Source organism: Papio anubis, chromosome 2, assembly GCF_008728515.1.
Source record: "Papio anubis isolate 15944 chromosome 2, Panubis1.0, whole genome shotgun sequence".
In the NCBI taxonomy this organism is placed as follows: Eukaryota; Metazoa; Chordata; class Mammalia; order Primates; family Cercopithecidae; genus Papio; species Papio anubis.
Window position 1 is genome coordinate 90,054,385 of NC_044977.1, and position 21,535 is coordinate 90,075,919.

The window sequence follows — 21,535 nt, forward strand, 5'->3', positions numbered from 1 at the left end:
CTTCTGGCCCAGTTCCTGGTAGGAAGTGGGGATGAAGGGGTTGAAGAGGAGGGAGTGGTGATGGGGGTTATTATTCTGGAGGAAACATCAGGAATTCTTACTTGAAAATCACAAGCCCCAGTGACCTGGGGCAAGCCCTTTTCCTCTGTACAGTGAACATACAGTCCCCAGAGAAGGTTGGGAACAGGGGCACTCCAGCCTGGGGTCCAGCCCCTCGGGGCCTACTTATGGGGATACTGCAGCAAGACTCAGAGAGGTCACAGTGTGGTCCCTGTGGTCCCAAGCCTCTGCCAAGAACAGGCTTAGGGGCCTGAGGGGTGAGCAGAGCCCGGGGTAAGAAGATCCTAGAGCTGTCCAGCTTTCTATGCGAGCAGCCAGACCAGCCTGAATGGGCAGCAGCTACCCTGGCATGTCCAGGAGAATGGCAGTAGTGTGTGTGCGTGTGTGTTGGGAGAGGGGGCCATTGAGTGGCTGGGGCTTACAGGGAGCTCTGAATCTAATCAGAGAGATGTGGCTGGCAGGGAACAGCAGGGCAACCTGGGAGGAGGTTACATGGAGTTCTGAAGGCAGGGTTCATCTTTTTTTGTTGTTGTTTTTGTTTGTTTGTTTGAGACAGGGTTTTGCTCTTGTTGCCCAGGCTGGAGTGCAATGGTGCAATCTCGGCTCACCATAACCTCTGCCTCCCAGATTCAAGCAATTATCCTGCCTCAGCCTCTTGAGTAGCTGGGATTACAGACACGCGCTACCAAGCCCGGCTAATTTTGTATTTTTAGTAGAGACGGGGTTTCTCTATGTTGGTTAGGCTGGTCTCAAACTCCCGACCGCAAGTGATCTGCCGGCTTCAGCCTCCCAAAGTGCTGGGATTATAGGCGTGAGCCACTGCGCCCAGCCAGGGTTCATCTTATTCCCAGGGATCTGACCTGCAGGACTGGCAGGGATCACATACCAAGCCTGACCCCAGGCCCCAGCGTGATGGAGGTGATGTATGATTACATAGTCGTTTATTCATTCACCAACACTTGATAATGCCTTCCACTCTGAGGGGTGAGCATGCCTGGCATATCCGCTGCCCTGGTGTTTGAGTTCTACCTTCCACTCTTGCTCCATGCCTGACTTACTGTCAGTCTTTCCTGTCCATGGCCTGCTCCCAGCCACCCCATGGCAGCCGGCTTAGATTTTCAGGTAAGACCTTGGTGGCTTGTTGCAAACTGCTGAGTCCACATGCTGATCCTCCCTGAGGTCTCTCTCAGTGAGCCTTCGCCCTGCCTCCTGGCTCTGCCTCCCTGAAGCTCCTCCTCACTCATTTAGAAATTAAGACCTCAGCAAGATGGTGCTTTGGAGCTGCCAAGCAGGGCTCAGGAAGGCCATGGCGGGGGGAGGGGAAGGGGTTCCAGCTGGTGGGAATGTAAGTAGGTAGGAGCCTCCTCACTCTCCTCTGGACTCTCACTAGTCTATGCAGGTACAGCCTCCCAAGCATCCCCTCTGGGGCCTAGAGCCCAGCAAAACTCTCTGGGAGGAGAGAGGGTTTAGTTCTGCCTTGGGGGCTCCCAGACCTGTAGGGTCTGTCTAGGCCACCAAGGGGCCCTCTGCTCTCTGCATTTGTTCTGGCACCTGCCTTGCTCTGCTGGCCTCAGTATAAGCCCCTTATCAGCAAGTGGAAAACAGACACCCAGGATGGGAACATGGGCCAGCTCTAACCATCAGACAAGGCCATGGATGGCCCCAAGCAATGACCCAGGGGGACCTGGGACCTGGTCTCTACTGCTTACTGGGTAACTTTGGGCCTACCCCAAACCTCTGAGGCTCAGTTTGCCCAACTATGGAATGGAGTAAGGGGTCCACAGAGGTCCTGTTGTCCTTTGAAAGGGATTCTGCCGCTCAGTCATCTCCAGAGTGGCCAGGATGTTTCCTGTCTGCAGATACTCAGGGCCCAGGCGGAACAGGACCCAGAATTCCGACAAGGCATAGTCATTTCTAGACTTGTACCCTGGACAGCCTCCCCTTCCCCACCCCACACCTTTGGGGCAATGATGCCCCTCCCCCAGCTAGCCCACCTGGGGGCAATGGTCCCAGGCCAGCCCCTGTCCTGTCTATCCCCCGCAACTCCCATCCCTGTCCTCAATTCCTGCCATACCACACATGGCCTGCATCTTCCATCCTGAGCAGATGCTCCTTGCATTTGCTTAACTAGGTACTACTTCATGCTAGCAGATGAGAGAGAGGAGTGTTTCCACCAAGTTTGGGGAGGGACAGCCCTGCTCACTTTGCCCCTTTGTGTGGCCTGAAGAGCCAGAACTCCCGGCCCTGCGGCCTGCCCTGCCTGGGCCCATCTCTCAACTGTGCCTCCGAGGCAGCAATGTAGCCTCCAATCCAGAATGACCTTCCACAGCAGGGGCTTACCCTTTCCCCCTTGGGTCAGCAGCATTGAAGGTTTTATGGAGGCCTGGGCTGGAAAATGCCCTCCTCCATTTGGAGTATGTTCAAGGCTGGTGGCCTGGCTTCTGGGGCAATAGATCCAGACTGAGAGGGGCTCCTCCAGCGTTTACATCCTTAGGTTACTCCAACCAGCTGGGGAGGAGCGCCACGCCTCCTTGCTCTCTGCTCCCCCACCCTAGCTCACTTCGGACCTGGAAACAGGCAGAGGTCTCAAAGGCCCCAGCTCTAGGGAGAGCAATGAAGGCTGCAGATGGGGCCATGATGCTGGGGTGGAGAGATCTACACTCGTGCTAATAGGAAAGCTGGATTGATTATTGGCTGAGAGCATCCCTTCCCCTCCCTGCCCGGTATCCAAGAAACTCAGGTGGAGGGGCCTGAGTGCCAGCACCACCCCCAGGAGGCAGGCGCCTCACCAAATGCAGCAGGGCTGCCTCTCAAGCCCTCCAGACTCCCATGACATGATGCTCCTCCTGGCCCTGCTTCCACCCCACACAGAGCCACCCTCCCCTGCAGGTTCCAAGAACCACCTAGCTTCATTCATCTTCCAGGTTCAACAAATGGAGTGCTAACTGCCCCTCACAGGAACAGCAGCCATCAGTTAAATTAAGTGATGGTAGAGCCAGGTCCTGCCTTCCCCACAGCGGCCTAGCAGAGGCTAATTCCCTAAGGAGTTGATGAGCAGAAGTCAAGAGGTGCTTTTTGCAGAAGCAAAAGACTTGAGGACTTTCCTCAGTGGCTTCCCCCACCTGTGTGCTAAAGAAGATACTTCACTGGGTCTACAGCCTTGATCTCTCCTACCATTTCACATCCATCCGTACTTAGGGCAGTCACTCAAGTGCCTTCTGTTGTTACCAACAGGAAGGTGGATGGCATGAGGTGTGGCCCTGCCCTCAGGGAGCCTCCTCTCAGGAAGCAGACCCCTCATTCCTGACACAGTGGGCAGAGCTGACTTATTCATGAGATGCATCCCTGGCCCTCTCGTTTCATTCAGCAAGTCACCAAAATCCTCTGCGCCTCAGTTTTCTCAGTTGCAAAATGAGTAAGTTAGGGACAGTTGTCTTCAGAATTACTGACAACCGGATCCCAACCTTGGGCAGGGAAGGGAACCGCCCAGGAAGCTCTCCCTGAACCCCTTTGGTGGGGGAGGCTGGTCCCGCTTCTCACCCTTCTCTGACTGGCCTCGAGGGGTAGCTATCAGAGGAGGCAATTTGCCATGGCCATTCCACTGAGGCGCTGATGGGATGTTGGGCAGTGATGGAAGGCTGCCTTGTTACAGCCTGGCTTAGCCTTCCACCGACACTCTTCGCTTCCACCTGGAGGCAGAAAAACACATCTTGTGGGGAGTTAGAGCTGCTGTCAGTGCTGGCCGGGGGCTCTGAGGAGATTTTTATTTATTTGGAAGCCATTCAGACACCTAATGCTCTTCTGAAGGGAGAATTTCTCTCTTTTATTTGTCCTCATTTTCTCCTGCCAGAGTGGGATGAAGGCCTTAGGGGAGGGGCAAACCAGCTCTGGGCCCTTGCACTACACGTATCAAGGCATGTGGGACACGGGTGGCACCAAGGGGCCTCCTCCTCCCCTGCACAGATGTTTGGGCCAGGGTCCTCTCAAAGAGGGTTCTGAGGGCTCTGAAGACCCCAGTGACTGGGACCAGGTACAGAGGATGGAACTTAGACCTTAGCCGGGAGCCTGTGTCTCTTTGCTTCCTGGAAGCCTGAGACCAGCCCTGCCCCTCCATGGGCCTCAGTTTCTGCATCTATAAAATGAGTAGGTTGATCCTGACCTCTCTGAAGAAAACTCCAGACTGTCTGGAGCAGCTGCTAGTGGCAATGGGAACAGCTGAGGCAGGGGCTTCCGGTGGGAGCAGATCCTCTAGCTGAGCAGTTGCGCCCGTCTCCATCTATTGAAGCTATTGAAGCTGGGAGGACCTGAGTTTTGTGAGAGTAGCCGAGGCAGTGAAGGTGAGGCCGAGCTTCCCTGTGCTCACACAACCAATGATCAACTTGTTTCTCCTCCTTCTCTAAGGATGAAGCCACCCAGGGTCCTGGAGTCCTGGATGCAGGAGTGAGCAGGCTGTCCTGTCCTGATACTGCCCAGCTGAGCCTTGCCCCATGCTGCCTGTGAGGCTATACCACCTCTCTCCTTGCCTCTGCCAGGAGCTCACTTATTCAGGCATACACACCCCAGGGGAGCTGTGCCTGTCCCCAGGGAAGAGGGCCAGCTCACTTCTGTCTCAGACCTTTGCTCTGACCCTCTGCCAGGGACACTCTTTTCTCCCACTTCCAGCCATCCATTTGTCCAAGCCCTTCCTACCCTTGTGTGCCAGTTTCAAGGTCCTCTTGTCCAGGAAGCCTTCCCTGATCACCTGGGCCTCCTCAGAACATTGAGGGACCACTTGCTGTTTTTCCCCGACATGGTGTAATTATGTGTGGTTTGAGGTACTCACCATGTTTTTCCTGTGTATCACATTGCCCCACCAAGTGGGGAGCTCCCAGGGGCCAAGGATCAAGCCTCTTATACTTGCTAGAACCTACTCAATTAACCAGCATCCTCCCTTGCTCAAATAATCTGAGTTCCGTGACTCTTGGGATGATGGAGGTCTAACCAGGGGGCTTCCACTGCAGTACAGGGAGGCATGGTTTCCCCATGGCCCAATGCTGGGTTATGGGCTTCCCTTCAGAGGCCAGGATGGGGACATCAAGACGCGTGGTTTGGGGGCTCTGACTGGCTTATCCTTGTTCATAGGGAGATAGATCTGGGATGATGACCCAGGTCTCCAGACTCAAAGCTCCACACTCTGATCTGCATTGACCACTGGGCAGCCTCAGGCAAGTCTCCTCCCCTTTCCGGGCCTCAGTTTCCCCTCTTTCTAATGAGGAGGTCCTATAGGTTCAGACTGTTTATAACCTGGGACTTGGCCCTAACTTTGATGTGCAGGTAGTGATAGCTTGCAATGCCTGAAAGGGTTAAACTCCAGCCCCTTCCATACATTACAGTAAATGGTACTAAACTGCCCATCCATTGATAATGCGCCAAGGATCCTTGAAAAATTATTGACATGTCCAGAGGTAGGGTCCTGCCTGATTGCATCTGGAGGCCACTAAGCATCTGCACCATGCTCAGACAGGGGCATTTTGGGGAGCATTGCATCCCTGGGTATCTGCAAGGAACTGATGGGCTAGCCATGGCAGCCACTGGCAGGTGCAAGTGCTGGTAGTCAGCCCACATGTGGAATGAATCCCAGCTGGGGACCCTTGGGGACCACGGAGTACAGCCCAAAGAAGGCAGAGAATAGGTATGTTAGAGTGGGCTGAAAGAGGCAGGGACAACAGAACACTGGCCAAGGCTGGAGCCAGTTCAACGGGCCCAGGTGGAGGCAGAGCTGGGTAAACAGGGCTCAGAAGGGCAAATGTTGGCTCAAGTCATGCTCACCCAAAAGAATGTCCCCTCCTCCCTTCCCTAATATGCCCATCCCAACCTATTCACCTTGCAAGACTGAGCTGGAATCCCTCCCCCTTTTCCAGGAGTATTTCCCTGTCTGTCTGCATACAGGGCCTGCCCTTCTTGGGGATGGCTGGGATGGCCGAGTCTGTTGTCTCCCCTTCGCTAAGCCCTTGCTGAGTACCAAGTCTTCCCTCAGGGTGTTAGATGCTTTGGGTCTTCAGACTATCCCTGCCACATGGGGTGTCTCCCACTATATGGATGAAGAAGTGGGCTCGCAGAGGCAAAATGATTTGTTTACACAACCTGTGATGTCTGATATCAAAGCTGACACACCTCATGCCCAGGCCAGACCACCCTTCTTGGGCACACCCCTGGGCTCCTTGACATGCCACATGCCATCAAATGATTCTTTTTTTTGTTTGTTTTTTTTGGAGACAAAGTCTTGCTCTGTTGCTCAGGCTGGAGTGCAATGATACAATCTCGGCTCACTGCACCCTCTGCCTCCCAAGTTCAAGCGATTCTCCTGCCTCAGCCTCCTGAGCAGCTGGGACCACAGGCGGCGGCCACCACACCCAGCTAATTTTTATTTTATTTTATTTTTTAATTTTTAGTAGAGAAGGGGTTTCGTCATGTTGGCCAGGCTGCTCTTGAACTCCTGATCTCAGGTGATCCACCCATCTGGGCTTCCTGTAATGATAGGGATTACAGGCATGAGCCACCATGCCTGGCCCCAAATGATTCTATATGTCAAGACTTCCTGGGCCCTCCCATGGCTAAGCACTGCTTGAGGCCTGGAGGGAGTGACAAGGACTAGGGACCTTCAGGGCTCAGCTTGACAAGAGTCCAGAGTGGGCTGGGCGTGGTGGCTCATGCCTGTAATCCCAGCACTTTGGGAGGCCAAGGTGGGTGGATCACGAGATTAGGAGTTCAAGACCATCTTGCCCAAGATGGTGAAACCCTGTCTCTACTAAAAATACAAAAATTAGCTGGGTGTGGTGGCGGGTGCTTGTAATCCCAGTTACTAAGGAGGCTGAGGCAGGAGAATTGCTTGAACCAGGGAGTTGGAGGTTGCAGTGAGCCGAGATCACGCCATTGCACTCTAGCCTGGCGACAGAGTGAGACTCCGTCTCAAAAAAAAAAAAAAAAAAGAGTCCAGAGTGCAGGTGTGTTTCTGAACCCAAGGCAGAGGCCACAGCATACTACTGGCTGGGGCAGGAAGCAGAGGGACAGGACCAAGAGGAGGAGGCCCATCCAGTTGGGGGTAGTAGTATCCCAGGAAGGCTTCCTGGTATAAGTGTATTAATGGGCTCGTAAATATCTTGAGTTCAAATGGTAGAGGCAAAAGAGAGTGTTCCAGGCAGGAGGAACTGCAGGAGTAAAGTCCGAGGCAGGAGTTTTTTTCTGAATAAGGAGCTGTCCAGCCTGTTGGTAAAATGTGCGACTGGATACGAGGCAGGCTAGGGCGAGAATCTTGCCTCCACAGGCATCCTGGATGTTCCTGATGGGTTTCCTCTTCCCTCGAGTGGCACAACTGAGCCCATAGCCTGCTTGGCACATAGTAGGTTCTCCCTATGGCTTTGTCAGTCTCTTCTGACCTGCTGAGCTGGCACCTACCAGGCCCCCTGTCAGAGCCAGGGCCCTCTCTGCTTACTGCAGCTTCACCTGCCCCTGCTACCCTACGTCTTCCAGCACAGGCAACTTGGGCCAGGTGGGCAGCCCCAGGCCTTTCCTACCCAATTTACCAATGTGCCTGCCATGGAAGTCCCCCTATTCCTTGTGAAGGTTCAAATTTTTCTCCTAAGATCTTAATGTGTGGCTGTAGCCAGCCGCCAAGAGGGCCGAGGATGTTGTGAGCCTCAAAAGTTGTAATGCGTAAACACTTACCACTCGTTTACTCTTAATTACCTCCCCTCCTTATTTGTCTTCCTTTAACGGCCTGTCAACCAAAATCTCCCGCCTTTCCCTTGGCGCCAGCGGCCTCAATTAGGTGCACATCTGTGGAGGCTAGAACTGAAATGCCCAACTGCCAAAACCCACCCGCTGTTCCTAGACTGACTCCATGTGCCTGATGGCCTCGGCACTTTGGGGATAGTGCTGCTACCCTGGTGTTGGAGGGCAGGGAGGTTGGCCCTCACATTTCTCAGGCCACTGCAGAGTCTGCCTTGGGAAGTCACCCGCCCCCGACAGGGCACCCAAGAGGAATGATGTCCTTTATGCTGGTCCCCTAGGGCCACGGGCACAGGTAGTATTTGTCCAGCAAGCAGGTAAGAGAGGATATCACAGGCCAGCCCTACCTTGGGCATAAGGAAGACAGAGATGCTGGGGACAGGTCTCAGCAGGCAGGGCTGGGAGAGTGGCTGTTTAGCTCACGCTTGTCGACTCCTGGGCAGAATCCCCTGCCCCCTTGCCCTCCCATTGTGTCCAGAGGTTGGGGGGCAACTGGCTCAGTGAGGACCCTGCTTGTTCCCCCATAGAGCTGGACTATCGTCTCCCATAGTCCATCAGGTTCCACCTGTTCACCAGGCCCCTGGTCCCTGTGTTGCCTTCCTCTGATACTGTTTTTGGGGTCTCACGGTTTGGGATCGCTGGCAAACCTCAGTCTGGCCCCTGAAGGTTCATTCAGGTCAAGGAAGGAGGACACTCCAAGAAATGAAGGAACCTGTTCCCTGTCAAGCCCTGGTTTGCTGGGATTGGAGGAGCCAAGGCAGGACTAGGCAGCAAGGGAAGGTTGTCTTGGGCCCTATTTCCAGCCCCTACCCCTACCCTTTTCTGTCCAGGGGCTACTATTCCCTCTCAACTGCAAGCCCTCCTTGGGCTGACTTGTGAGTGGGTGACAGGAGAGCCACTGATACCATGAAGTGGGGCGTCTGGATGTTTCTGAAACATCCTGCCCAGCTGGTTACTATCCCTCATTCCTCGTGATAGGCCAGGTCTGTGGGCAGTTATTGCTGAGGGGGTCCTGCCCTGTGTCAAATTGGTGGGGAGCATTCTCTCATCCTATTTGCACCAGAGGCAGAGCTGGGTTCCAGAGCAACTTCAATAGAATCCTAGGGATGGTCTTCCCTCATTTTGAATGCTTCAGTTTACCAAGCGATTTTCCCCATTCTCACTTCATCCTGGAAATGGGAGTGGGCACCCACACAAGCATTCACAAGCGAGGACACTGAGACTCTGACACTGAGACTCTGACAGGGCCACAAGCTGTGGAGTTAAGGTTGACACTAGCCCCAGTCTTCTCCCCACAGCAGGGAAGAGCCAGGGGCCTCCAGGACAGAAAGGACTGGGTTGTGCAGACATGAGCTTCCTGGCTCTGGAAGAATCTAAATAAGAGGCTGTGCAAACCCCGGGAGCTGGGGCTTGGGACTGGCCAGCACACAGTGCCTGTTCAGCCCAGGGAAGCGAAGCAAGTGGCTGCAGAGGGCTGCATCCTGCCGCGTCCCCAGTCCCCAACAACCGTACAGCCGGGCCCAGGTTTCTGCTTAGGGAACCAGGAGGTCCAGGCCCTTTCTGCCAGCAGCCGGGCGTTCAAGCCCCCAACAGAGAGAAATCTTGAAGATAGCTAGAGCCACGGGGGCTGTTGAGTTCAGCATGCCTCCTTCTCTGGTCTCCGCTGAAGCTGTCACTCCACCATTAAACCTGTGACTCCAGGCCTTAAGCCTGTTGAAGGTCGAGCCCCCAGAAAGGTCACATATGCTCCTGCCTTGGGCCGCGGGGCCCGGGTCTCTTCCCGCGGGTTGGGTGGAGAGGAGCGGCAGGGTCTGAGGCGTGGGGGCGGGGTCGCACCCGGGGCCTCGGACAGCGGCTGGGGCGCAGGACGCCCAAGTCAGTAGGGCAGCCTTCGGGCTGCGCGGGGACGAGGGGCGCGCGGGCGCGGGCGCGGGTGGGCGCGTGGCCGCGGCGGGGGCGCGCGGGGGCGGGCCGGCCGGGGAAGCGGGAGGGAGGCAGAGAAGAGGGCGGCGCCGGCAGGTCGGCGGCGGCTGCTATTTGAGCGCAGGTCCCGGGCCGGGCGCTCAGAGCGCTTGGAGCCAGCGCTGCAGGGAGATCGCAGCGCGCAGCCCGCAGAGGCGCTGCGGCCGGCCGGTGCAGCTCCGGAGGCCCCGCGCGGAGAAGGCGGCGGCGGAGGAGAGGCCGAGTTACCGCCCGCCGCCCGCGCCCGCGCCCCCCCCCCCCGCGGCCGCCGCCCGCAATGGCCCCCCCCTCCCCGCGGCGCCGCATCTTGAATGGAAACATGGCGGTGCCGGCTCGGACCTGCGGCGCCTCTCGGCCCGGCCCAGCGCAGACTGCGTGCCCCTGGCCGGGCTGCGGCCCCCAGCCCGGCCCCGGCGCCCGGCGCCCGGCGTCCGGGCCCCCGCGCCCGCTGTGGCTGCTGCTGTCGCCGCTGCTGCTTCTACCGCTGCTCGCCGCCCCCGGCGCCTCTGCCTACAGCTTCCCCCAGCAGCACACGTAAGTGGCTTGCGCCCCGCGCTGCTCCTTCCCTGCGCCCCGCGCCAGGGCAGAGGCGCTGAGTCCGGCTGCCCGCTGTGCCCGGGGGCAGCGGCCCCAAGCCCCGAAGGCTGGCAGCAGCGGTCCAGGCGCTCTGGCTGCGTCGTGAAACTTCCCCGTGGTGCCCCTGCTTCCCCCAAATCCCCCAAATGAGGCAAGGCAAGATCTTCAAGCCCCGGGAGGCGTAGGGAGGGGGGTCCGAGCTTGTCTGCTGATTCCCCTGCCGCTGACCCGGTGAGAGGGAAACCCGGGTTGGGTGAGGGGGCGGCCAGCGACCCCTGCCCGGCGGAGTTGGAGCCGCGCATCTGCCCCACGTTCCCTCCCTGGTGGGAACCCGGCGCTTTACACCCAGAGGTGAGGGACATCTCCACACCTGCCTTCAAGGGCCTTTTCCTTTAGTGGGGATCTGTATGCCAAGGATGCGAGCACCTTCTTGCTGTGGCCAGTACCACAGAGGCAGTGTCCCCTGTTCTTGGTCCCCCCTCTACCTGAGGAGAGAGTCCCCTGGAAAGCCCAGTTGGGAGGTGAAGGCGTTGGGGTCCGGGCGGAGGTGAATGGTGGGAAGGACCCTTGTTTGCGCCTGCTGCTGCTGCCAACAGGATAATAGCCTCTCCTGGCTCTGCCGGCTTCCGCAGGTTTTCTGGTCCTTCTGAGCCTTCTCCTCCTCCCCAAGAGCCAGCAAACTCGGGTTGTCTCCTCCCGGTGAGCTTAGCCCGATGTGTCTGGGGCTGGGAGTGGATGTTCAGTGCATGTGGCCTTTAGGACGTATCAGTTTCCTGACACTGTGCTTCAGCCCTATGTCAGTGCCCAGACACCCCTTTGGGGCACGGTGACCACCCTGCTTCTGTTATCTGTCTCCGGGTCTGAGGAGCCACCTGTCCCTGGACTTCTTCACTAGTGTCCTGGCCTGGAGATTGGGGCATGAGTCGTCGGGCTGCTGGTGGCCAAGGGGAAGGGTCTGGCTTCAGGGAAAGGGAGAGGCTGGCTCTGCGTCATTTAGACCAGCTCTGCCCAAGGGTAAGAGCCCCTGGTTCTGCTACAAAACCTGCCGACTCCGGCTCGTAGGCTCTCTAAGATGAGGGAAAAACAAACTCAGGAAAAGCGCCTCTCTGGGTCTCTCTCTCTGTCTTGTCATCAGCACAGCCTGGCTGTGCTCAGGCGGGTGATCAGTTGGCAAATTACAGGTGCTGCACGGACGTGTCCTCTGTCAACTGTCTGGATTTTTCATATGTGTGTGTGTGTGGGGTGCCCAGGGAGAAAGTAATCGTATGGAAGTTCAGGGCTGGTGGGTGCATTTTTGTCTTTCATTTGCTGTGATGGAAATGGACTTCAATCACAGTGCTTAAAAAGAGCAAAAGCATTTTTTTGTTGTTGTTCTTTCTTCCTCAAAGCCCAGCACGATCCAAGCCACAATTATTTTTTTCTTAGCCGTTTCATAGCTCCTTGAGTGAAGGTTTAAGTAGATGTCTTTTTCCACCTCACCCGACCTCACTCCCTTTCCCTGCAACGTGCAGTTGGTCAGATGGCTTCTGGGCCTGCATGAGTCTGTAGAAGGCCGATGTAAGACCCTGACCAGAGTAGACACCTGTCCCTCTGTCCCCAGCCAGAAGATGGGGAGACGGGTGTGACAGCAGCAGCACATTTCCAGCTGGACGCTCTTTTCTTGTCCATATAGTTGGAGCTAATTTGAGGGTTTGGGACATGTCTTGAAAACCATAATTAGAGAATGAGGGTGGAGGTGGGGTGGGGTCTGTGCCGCTCTGAGGGTCCAGGGGGAGGTGACTAATGGTACAACGACACAGAGGGTTTGCTGTGACAGCCAGCGCCCTTCAGCTGCCCTGGTCCCGCAGACGAGGATGCCCATTGATCCTTGGAGGGAGGAAGGGGAGGGAATCTTGAAGCTCCCCACACATGACCATGGCCAGTGGAACTGGTGCTTTTGTTGAACTGATAAGAAAGGTTTAGGCTGTCATTGGGGCCAGAAGGTTCTGTGGGGTTGCTCAGGGATGGGTGGCCTTCCAGAACCTTCTGCTGGGTCAGTGTGACCAGGCTGCGATGACACTTTGATACAGGTGGATTTCCAAGGAGAAGAGTGGAACCCAGCTTCATGGCACTGGAGTGACAACCCCTCAGTGGGGAAGGCCCTCAATGAGAAAGTCATTTTCTTGTTAGTGTCTGCCAGTGCAAAGAGGCCCAGCTTCACAAGCTACTGGATTTTAAGCACGTGTGGGTTTGGGGTCCGCTAGCTGTGATTTCTGTAATGGCTCTCTGGCAGCATGGCTCTCTGCCCACCAGGCAAAATGGACCAAGGCTGCTGCTGGATTGAGAAGGGCAGAGGGGTTACCGCTGAAGGGAGGACAGGGCTTCTGGGGATTTTTTGAGGGCAGAGGGGGTGGGCTCTCTCACCTTACCTGGACCTTGATTCAGAGTTTCAAACAAGGAGGAGGCTACATGTGTGCACGCATGTATGCACACGTGTGTGCACTTGTCTGGCTGGGTGTGGGGGGCCTGAGTCTGAGCACACCTTTCACCTGCCTCCTCCTCTTTCCAATTATGCCCTCCCCAACATCAGGCCACCGCCGCTGGCTGAGGGGCAGCCCTCACTGCTTTGCCTCCCCTTGTGTCTTTCCCTCCCTTCTCCCCTGTCTTCCTTCTTCGAGTCTTTCATCAAGCTGTACCTATCCTTCCCTGTCTGCCACTTTTGTCCTCCGGGCTGGGCCTCTGTGCCCCGTTCTCTGGGGCCCCCGGGTTTCTCTGTCCCCTGCTCTGTGGAGTCCCGGCTGAGTGCTGGGTGGAGCACCCGGCTAAGCTGGCCCACCTGACTGTACCCTCTTAGCCCAGCTCTGCTCCAGCAATGGTGTTGGCTAGCGTCTCCCTGCCTGTGAGGGTGGGCAGAAGCAGTGAGGGGCCTGAGGGGTTTGAACCACCAGCAGATTAATGACAACCAGAGTACGTGCTCCTCTCCTGAGTGGACACATGGGGAGCAGTGCCTACAACAGGGCATGCGTCAGTCTAGCTATAGTTAATGGTGGGTGACGTGTGTCTGTCTGGGCCTTCCAGCCCCTGTCTCCACCTCCCTGTGGCTCTCCCTGTTGGAGGGAGGCAGCATCACACATCTGGGTCCCCCATCTTCCCAACAACCTGCCGCAGCTTTTGCAGGAGGGAGGGGTAAGGCTTCCCAGCCGCTGCTGCCATCACTGAGATGCAGAGCTGCCAGGTGCTCACAGCCCTCTGGTGTGGAGGACTTTGGGGGGACCCTTGGCTGCTGTTCCCCTGGACTCCATCTTTATCAGGCACCTCCTTTTGGTCAACTGTGCCAGACTAACCCCTGAGAAAGGAGGAAGCTCATTATAGGATGAATCCCCTCACAGTCTGCAGGTGAATCTCACTCCAGATTCTTTGTCACACTCATGTCCCCTTGGAGAGACTGACTCCAGAGTGAAGCTGGCCTCTAAGTGGACTTCTGCAGAGAGTATCCTCTTCTCCTTCTGCCTGTGTGCAGGTGGGCACTGCCAGCTTCTGGCACCTTGGATGTGTATGGGTGGACACTGCCAGCTCCTGGGAGGATGTAGTTTGGGGACATGCTGGGTGTCAGTTGTAGACTTTGCAGGCTCCATTGGGATGACCTTGCCTTAGTTTCAACAATTGAAATGATAGAATCTGCTTAAGAGGCTGGTGGTGAGAATTAACAAGAGACGATGCCGCCTCTAGTGGGCAGGGAGGGCTCCATCAGGTGCCATGGCTGCCGCTGTTAACATTAGCATTAAGCCCAGATGCTGCAGCCGTGCGGTAGCCAGTCTCACTGCGAGACTCGCCAGTCTCCAGGGCTCCCACAGGCTGGGTGGCCACCTGTCTCTCTGCTTTGCTCATGCTGCCCTGCCATGACTGTGCTCTTTTCTCGGGTTTAGATCCCCTCCTTCAAGGTCTCACACCTGCACCTTCCAGAGGCCTTCCCATCCCAGCTCTGGGCTGTGCCACTCTATCAGGCTGTGCCCACCCACGTCAGATTCTACCTCCTTGAGGAAGACACTGGGCCACCTCCCTCTCTCACTCCCTGCAACACAGCTTGACTGTGGTGGGGGACATCTCTAGGCTAATGGTGATCTCCCTTACTGAGCCCAGGCCAGTCCCCTCAACCACATTAGTGCCTTGATCTCAGAGCCCGTGGTCATGTCCATCCTCCAGATGGGGAGACTGACCTCAGAAAAATGAAGGGACCTGCTTAAAGCCCACAACCATGAGAGGCAGGGCTGGGAAAGGATGGATGTGTCAGACACTTGGCTGCCCAGCCAGAGGGCTAGGGACATCTGGGCAGTGGGCCCAGGAAGTGGAGGGGGGCTTGAAGCCTGAATCTTTGGGAAGAAAATGAAGAGGCCTAGGATGTGAGAGTTGGGCCTGGGGCTTCCAGCTGTGACTTTGCCCCATCTGTCTCTCTTTCCTCCTCTGGGTCTCAGGCAACCCTGAGGGGCCTTCCTTGGCACGAAGCTGCCCTGCCAGCCCCAGTGCTGACCTCCATCTACCTCCCAGGTATACACAGGCCATCATGGAGCACCCCCAGCCCAGAGCTTTCCTTCCCCGAGCTTTGAGTTATGGGCCAGGCCTGCTCTGTGTGGAGAGGTGGAGGACAGGAGGGGCTTCATCTTGAGATGAGATGCCATTTCCTTCTCCAGATTCCAGTCTGATTCCAGAGAGAAAGGTCATGGAGGTGGGGGTGGGGCTAGGGGTTGTTCGTGGAAACCTGAGGCTGGCTTCTCTAGTCCCTTGGCAGTTTTGCCAGGTCTGAGGGGACTTCACAGGGCTAGGATCTTATAGATGCTTGGGGGGCCTCATGCCATCTGGACGGGTGGGACTTGGGGGCTTTGGGAACCAGCGTTCAAGGGCTCGTTGCTAGGAAACTCTCCAAGGGGCAGTGGAAGTTTGGAGTCAAGGCAGGTGGGCCTGAGCCCTGTTTGGCAGTGTGATGTTACCTGTAGGATAGGAGTGGTCTTTCCCTCTCTTCCCCCTTCCAGCCACCTACCCCACTCCCATGCAGAGATTTGCCTCTAGACCTGGTGCCATGTCTTTAAGTGACTGGGCTGCGGGCCTCAGGCCTAGGGAGGACATGCTGAGGGTGAGGGGCTTTCCCATTGCTGGCTACAGCCCTCCAGCCAACTGGGAAGATTCTCTTCATGTCAGGTTTTGTTTTTTTTTTCTGGTGCCTACTATCTAAACAAGAAGCTACAGAATCAATATTCGTATTCCCCGAGGGAAGTGTGTGTGTGGTTTTTGCTTTTTTTCCCTTCCCTTCTTCTCTTGTCCTGTGTAACCTGAAGAGCCTCCAGAGCTGCCTGTGGCTAAGGGCAGAAGGAGGGGGCAGTGCAGGTGACCACAGAGATTGAGATGGCCCTGCTGGCTTGCAGGGTCCCCACAGGGGTCTCTTGGTGCCTCCCTAAAGGAGTCAAGGTTCTGTCATTCAAGTCTACATACGGTCAGGACCTAAGGGGCAGACTCAGCCAAGCCCTGCCCTGCCACTGTAAGACTCAGGCTGTTGGCTTGGTATTCCTGGTCCTGGTCCCACTCCTCTCACCTGGGCCCCCACAGTGCTTTTCCTTCTGGATCTGGTCTGGCCCTGCTGGGTCCCCAGCCACCACTGTTACCCGTGACTGAGCCTGGTGAGGGGAGAGCCTCACAAACTAGGAGACTGTCTAGCTGGGATTAGGTGGGGAGAATCTTCACAAACGAGTTCTGAAAGCCCCCATCTTAGGTCAGGGGGCCTCTGTCAAGGGCAAGCCCAGCCTGATCTTCTCAGTTGGGTAGCTTACTTTGTGACCTTGGACAAAACCCCTCCTCCCCCTGGGCCTCAGTTTCCTCTCTTCCAGGATCCTTCCAACTCTGACATTCCAGTGCCCTAAGAAGATAGATCTGGGGTCTTCCTGCTCCCCACCACGCCCTGCTGTAGCTGTGGCCGCTGGGCCTTATCTCTTCCAGTGCGAGGGTACCTGGACCTCCCGTCCTCCTTTGGCCATATCTTGGGTGTCTCATGGCTGCTTTTCAGATTGACCCGCTTTGAGCTCTGATCAGCCTAATTGTTTAGCAGAGAGGGAGGGGCATGGGAAGCCTTTCCTGCTGATCAGTATCCATCTCTCCCACCAGGGAAATGATCCTCATTAAAGAAAGGGGAAGGGGTGGGTGAAAAGGGTGAGAAGTGACTCCCTCTGCCTGTCTCCCCCCGCCTTAGACCCTGGGCCTCTTTCTTCCCCTTTGATGCCTGCCTCCTGCTGGCTAGTTCTTTCTGAACAAGCCCCCTCTTCCTGTGCACTGAGACTCTGCCACACCTCTCAACAGCTGTGTGACCTTGGGAACTTCCACAGCCTCTCTGGGTCTTGGAGCCTTTTCTGTAAAACAGGGCTTCCATGGCTGTACTGCCACATAGGGTTGGGGTGTGACAGACCGTGAGGGATGGGCCTGGCCCTCGGGAGTCTGTGATAAGGGCGTGTGGATCCCGACTGGATCTAGGGGGATTTGCAGTCCAGCTGGGCCTGCACTCCAAGTGCTAGCCACTGTCCCCTCATCCATAGCACCCAGCTCCCATCCAGGCCCTACAGGCACTTGGGACCCACTTGTGGTTTGTGAGTCTTTCCTCTTGTGCTTGGCCCTTGCCTTTGCCTGTGTGCACATGTCAGCTTGTATGTGGGTGTGTCTACACCTGTGTGTTCGTGTGTGTGCATGTGTCAGATGTGTTCATATCTAAGCATGCTTGTGCCTATACCCACTTGTGTGCGTGTGTTTGTACTCAAACGTGGATGCATGTGTGTAGGTGTGTGTGCACGGGCATTCTCGTGTAGGCAGTAGTAGGTGTGTGCGTGTGTGTGCATATGAATTCAAATGTGGGCATGTGCTTGGGAGCCTATGTAGTGCAGGCACACGTGTTGTTTATCTCTGTGGCCAGAATGGGCTCCTAGTGCCCACCTTCACCACCCGCCTTTGAGGTTAATGCCAGGGCTCGGCTGGGCAAACACTGGCAGTAGGAAATAAAGCATCCTGATTGTTAGGAACAGTGTTTTGCAAACTTTTATGTTAGAAACAGCCTGAGTTAAGGCTGAGCTGGAAAGTTTGATCTTCTACCAACTGGCGTGATGACAGTCTGCAAAGGAAACAGAGGCTGCGTCCTTGTAATTCAAATTTTTGCAAATTGAATGGTATTTGGATTCACTGGAGGACTTGGGACTCAGAGTTGCTCCGTGAGTCCTTTGTGAAGTGAAGCATCTTTGCAAACAGCCGTTCCCCGTGTGGAAAATCTGGAGGGTGGGTGTGGAGCCCGGGCTCAGGCAGAGTGGGAAGCTCTTGCTGTGTGACCTTGGGCTGGCATGTTTCCCTTTCAGAGTGGGTGCTTCTCATTTGCACACTGAAGGGCAGGAGACTGGCAGCCCTTGAGTATCTGCTGTGGGTTTGGGTCCTCCCCGCAGCAAGACACCGTGGGCATGATTTGGGCTGTAAAAACTTTGGCTTGATGATCCCTTGATGATCTGGAGGGATGATCCCTCCAGATGTTCTCTATCTGGAGCATCTCCAGCGAAGACACTTCCTTCAAGGATGGATTTTTGTCTACTGAGTCTTCATAAATAAGGCTGTCCAGGTGCCCTATGATGGGCCCTGGCCCCAGTAGCTGTGTGGACCCAGTTCTTGTGGGTTCTGATGTCTGAGAGAACCGTAAGTTTTGCTTTCCTGGAATTTTCAGGACTTGCCTGTGTGTTGTCAGTGCTGTGATTTGTCCAGGGCCCTTGGCATTTTGGGAAGTGGATGTGAGGGTCTCAGGAGCCTACAGGCCAGGAGGAGTTCCTATGGGGGCAGGGAGCCTGGGTGCAACCATCTCCTTGGGCATTATGGGCTTTGCATGCTTCCCTGACTTGGAAAGAACATGCCACAGCCACAGAAATCCCTGAGGTCCTGATGCCACCATCATATACACAGGGAAACTGAGGCCCAAGATGGGGGAAGGGAACCTTCAAGCCCCACATATCTGCGGCTGCATATACTCTGTGGGCAGGGCCCAGCCCCCATCCCTAATGATCAGTATAGACTGTGGGGAGGGTGACTCCCTGTGCAGCCTTCCTTGCACTGATGTACAGCTGTTTCTCTTAAATAAAAATATCTGGCCGGGTGCAGTGGCTCATGCCTGTAATCTCAACACTTTGGGAGGCCGAGGTGGGAGGATCGCTTGAGCCCAGGAGTTGAAGATCAGACTGGGCAACATGGTGAAACCCCATCTCTACAAAAAAAAATACAAAAATTAGCCAGGTGAGGTCGTGCACACCCATGGTCTCAGCTATTCAGGAGGCTGAGGTGGGAGGATTGCTTGAGCCTGGGAGGTTGAGGCTATATGGAGCTGTGATGGTACCATTGGACTCCAGCCTGGACACAGAGTGAGAGCCTTTCATTTATAAATAACTGAATAATAAATAAATAAAATCTATGGCATGGGGTCGGGGGGCAAGTTGAGGTCTGCTTTGGCAAACTCGAAGGGCAAGATGTCTATGTGGTGTGAGGCCCCAACTCCTGGGGTTTCTGTGGGGCAAACTCTGATGTCCTTGTGCTGTTTCAGAGACACAAAAGCCTTCTGGGTCCCCTTGAGAAGGACAACTTTGTCACCAGGCAGTGTGGGCTTGGAGGGGCTGGCGTATTCCTGAGACAGTAGAGGCCGGTGCTCTGCCTTGAGTTTCCAGCCTGATGTGGCATTTCAGTCTTGATCACTTCCTTCTGCAGCCCGCGTTCTCCTCCTGCTGGCCCCGCCTAAAACGCTGCATTTGAAGCCTTAAAGGTCAGGCCTGGTGCTGCCACCAGTTCCAGCAAACAAGCAACTAAACAACCCACCCCTGCCCTGCCCCCACTTCAGTTATGAGAAAAGAGAATGAGCTGGCAGAGCAGGCCTCTGTGCTAAGGGCCCTTGCAAATGGGCATTTCTCCTTTCTCCTTGTGAACTGAGTCCGTGGTGGGTGTGTTAGGGCCCTGGGAGTCTTTGTGTCTCTCCTTGGACCCCCCCTCCACCCCCATCCCAAGGCTTGCTGGAGTGTCTCCCTTTCGGGCTAGCTGGGACCTTACACCCCAGAAGCCTGCCGTGGGCAGAGCCCCACTTCCCTGGCTGGCCCCTGAGGCCTTGCCTGGACTGGCTCCAGCCTCTGGCCCTGGGACTATCTGGGACACTTCAAGGTCCTGGGAAGAGCTTTGGCTTCCTACCTCTGGCTTTTGTGAACCGTGTCCCTCTCCAGGCTGCCGGCTCCGCCCAGGGCCCCTGGGCAGGAGCCTTCCTTACCAACAGGCTCCCTGCCCTTTGTGGGTCCTTCCTCCAGCCCCGTGCCCCTCCTCCAGCTCTGTGCCGGGTCATGGGGCCCTTGAGGAGTAGGCATTGAGCTGACTGCCACCCCCTCAAGATCTGAGTCTGAGGAGCGCATTTGGCTGCCAACAAGAGGCTGCTTCTGTGCTTATCATGGAACCTTAGTGTGGTGGGTTTTCATCATGGTAGGCCCTTTATCCCGACAGGGAGCCAACAGGTGTGTGATGCAGCTGTTGGCAAAGACCAAGTGGTCACCTGTGCTTGGCCTGATGGCCTCGTTTTTGGTGTAGCTGTCTGTCCTTGGCCAACTTCCTGTATGGCAACAAGATGGCTGCCACAGCTCCAGGCATCATGTGCACACCCAGGCACTAGGCATGTCTCCTCTGGGTTTCTCTTAAGAGGGGAGGAAACCTTGCCCAGAAGCCCCCAGCCGACTTCCTGTCACACTCATTGGCTGGCACTGGGTCACATGTCCACTCTGAACCAATCACTGGCAATCTAAATAGTACACTGTGATTGGTTCAGGCTAATCAGGATTTACCCTTGAGCTGAGGATGGGGTCACCTTGGGCTGGAGGTGGAGATTCTGCAGAAGGCAGGGAGTGATGGAGGATGGGGAAGCAATGTTTGCTGCCGGGTCAGAGGAGAGGTGGGAGTTGGGGCCAAGGAAGAGAAGGGAGGTGAGGGGACGGGTGACCATGCCAAGGAAATGTTTGTAAAGGAAGTAGTTGTTTTAACCATATCAATCACTACAAGCTGGGCCCCGGGTGGTATATTTTATACTTGTTAGGTCAGTCCATTTTTATCCCACTTTCACAGATGAGAAAAATTGAGGCTTAGCCAGGCTAAAGGATAAAATCACACAGATGGCAAGTGGCAGGGGCAGGATTCCTCCTAGTGCTGGGGTTCAAACACTCAGCCCTGTCCCGTACATCCCTCCTGCATCTCACCTCCTCCAGGCAACCCCTGGCCACAGGACCTTCAGGGTGTCCCTACACTCCCATGGTGTTCTGCCATGCTTCTCCCTCCGTAGGGGCTGCCCTACTGGCCAGGCTGACGTCCTTGGAGGGTTTATTTCTCACCGGGCCTCTGGTGCCCCCAGGTTCCTTGGAGCCACCTCAGGACCAGAAGTAGGAGATTTTTGGCTCCCAATCCCCCTCCCAGTAGAATAGTCTCACCCTTACTTGTGTTATAGATGTGGGTCAGTGGGAACTGTGGGACCAGTTGGTCCAGTTTAACTCCCATGTGGTACAGATGGGAAAACTGAGGCCTGGAGAGGGACACTTCCGTGGGCCTCTCAGCACTTGAGGCATAGCCTAGACCCAAACCTGGAGTTTGGGGGAGCAGCCACTGCCCTCAAGTTGCCGTGCTGTGCTGTGGTCAGGCAGGGCCTAGGCAGACTGTTTAGGACAACAGCGAGTTGCGGGTTCAGATGACGTCTGAAGATAGTGCTGGCATCAGTGGGCCAAGAGGATGGCCAGAAGGACATGTCCTGCTGCTGTGAAACAGCGCAGCTGACCTGGCCTTAGAGGGCCACAGCCACGGAAATGAGGCATAGACATGGCCATGGGGAAGGCCCAGATGTGACTGGGTGCTGCCTGTGAGACTTCATTCTCATCTTGTGGGGAGGGTGGCTTCAGGGTGGGGTGTACTTGCCTATAGTGGGGGTATACTTTTGCCTACATACTGCAGAGGACTGGGTGTCATTGGTCAGCACCCAGTGGTGAATATGATGAGATCCATGCTCAACGTGGCCGGGAGCCTAGCCCTTCCCATTACTCTCTGGCTCTGTTCTCTGCACCAATCCTGGGTCTAGGTTGGGCACTGTTCAGGAGCCGGTCAGCCAAGGGCACAGGTCTTGGGG

The 21,535-nt window shown here is 55.9% G+C and overlaps 1 protein-coding gene across 1 annotated transcript in view; it reads left to right on the plus strand.

Annotated features, from left to right (window-relative positions):
- Window positions 1-10,108: 10,108 nt before the first annotated feature.
- The window catches only part of LOC101003565 (voltage-dependent calcium channel subunit alpha-2/delta-2), a 129,443-nt gene continuing 118,016 nt past the window's right edge, over window positions 10,109-21,535 (plus strand). Inside the window, exon 1 of the mRNA XM_031663323.1 lies at window positions 10,109-10,323. Coding sequence (XP_031519183.1) covers window positions 10,109-10,323 — 215 coding nt within the window. The remainder of the gene's footprint in view (window positions 10,324-21,535) is intronic.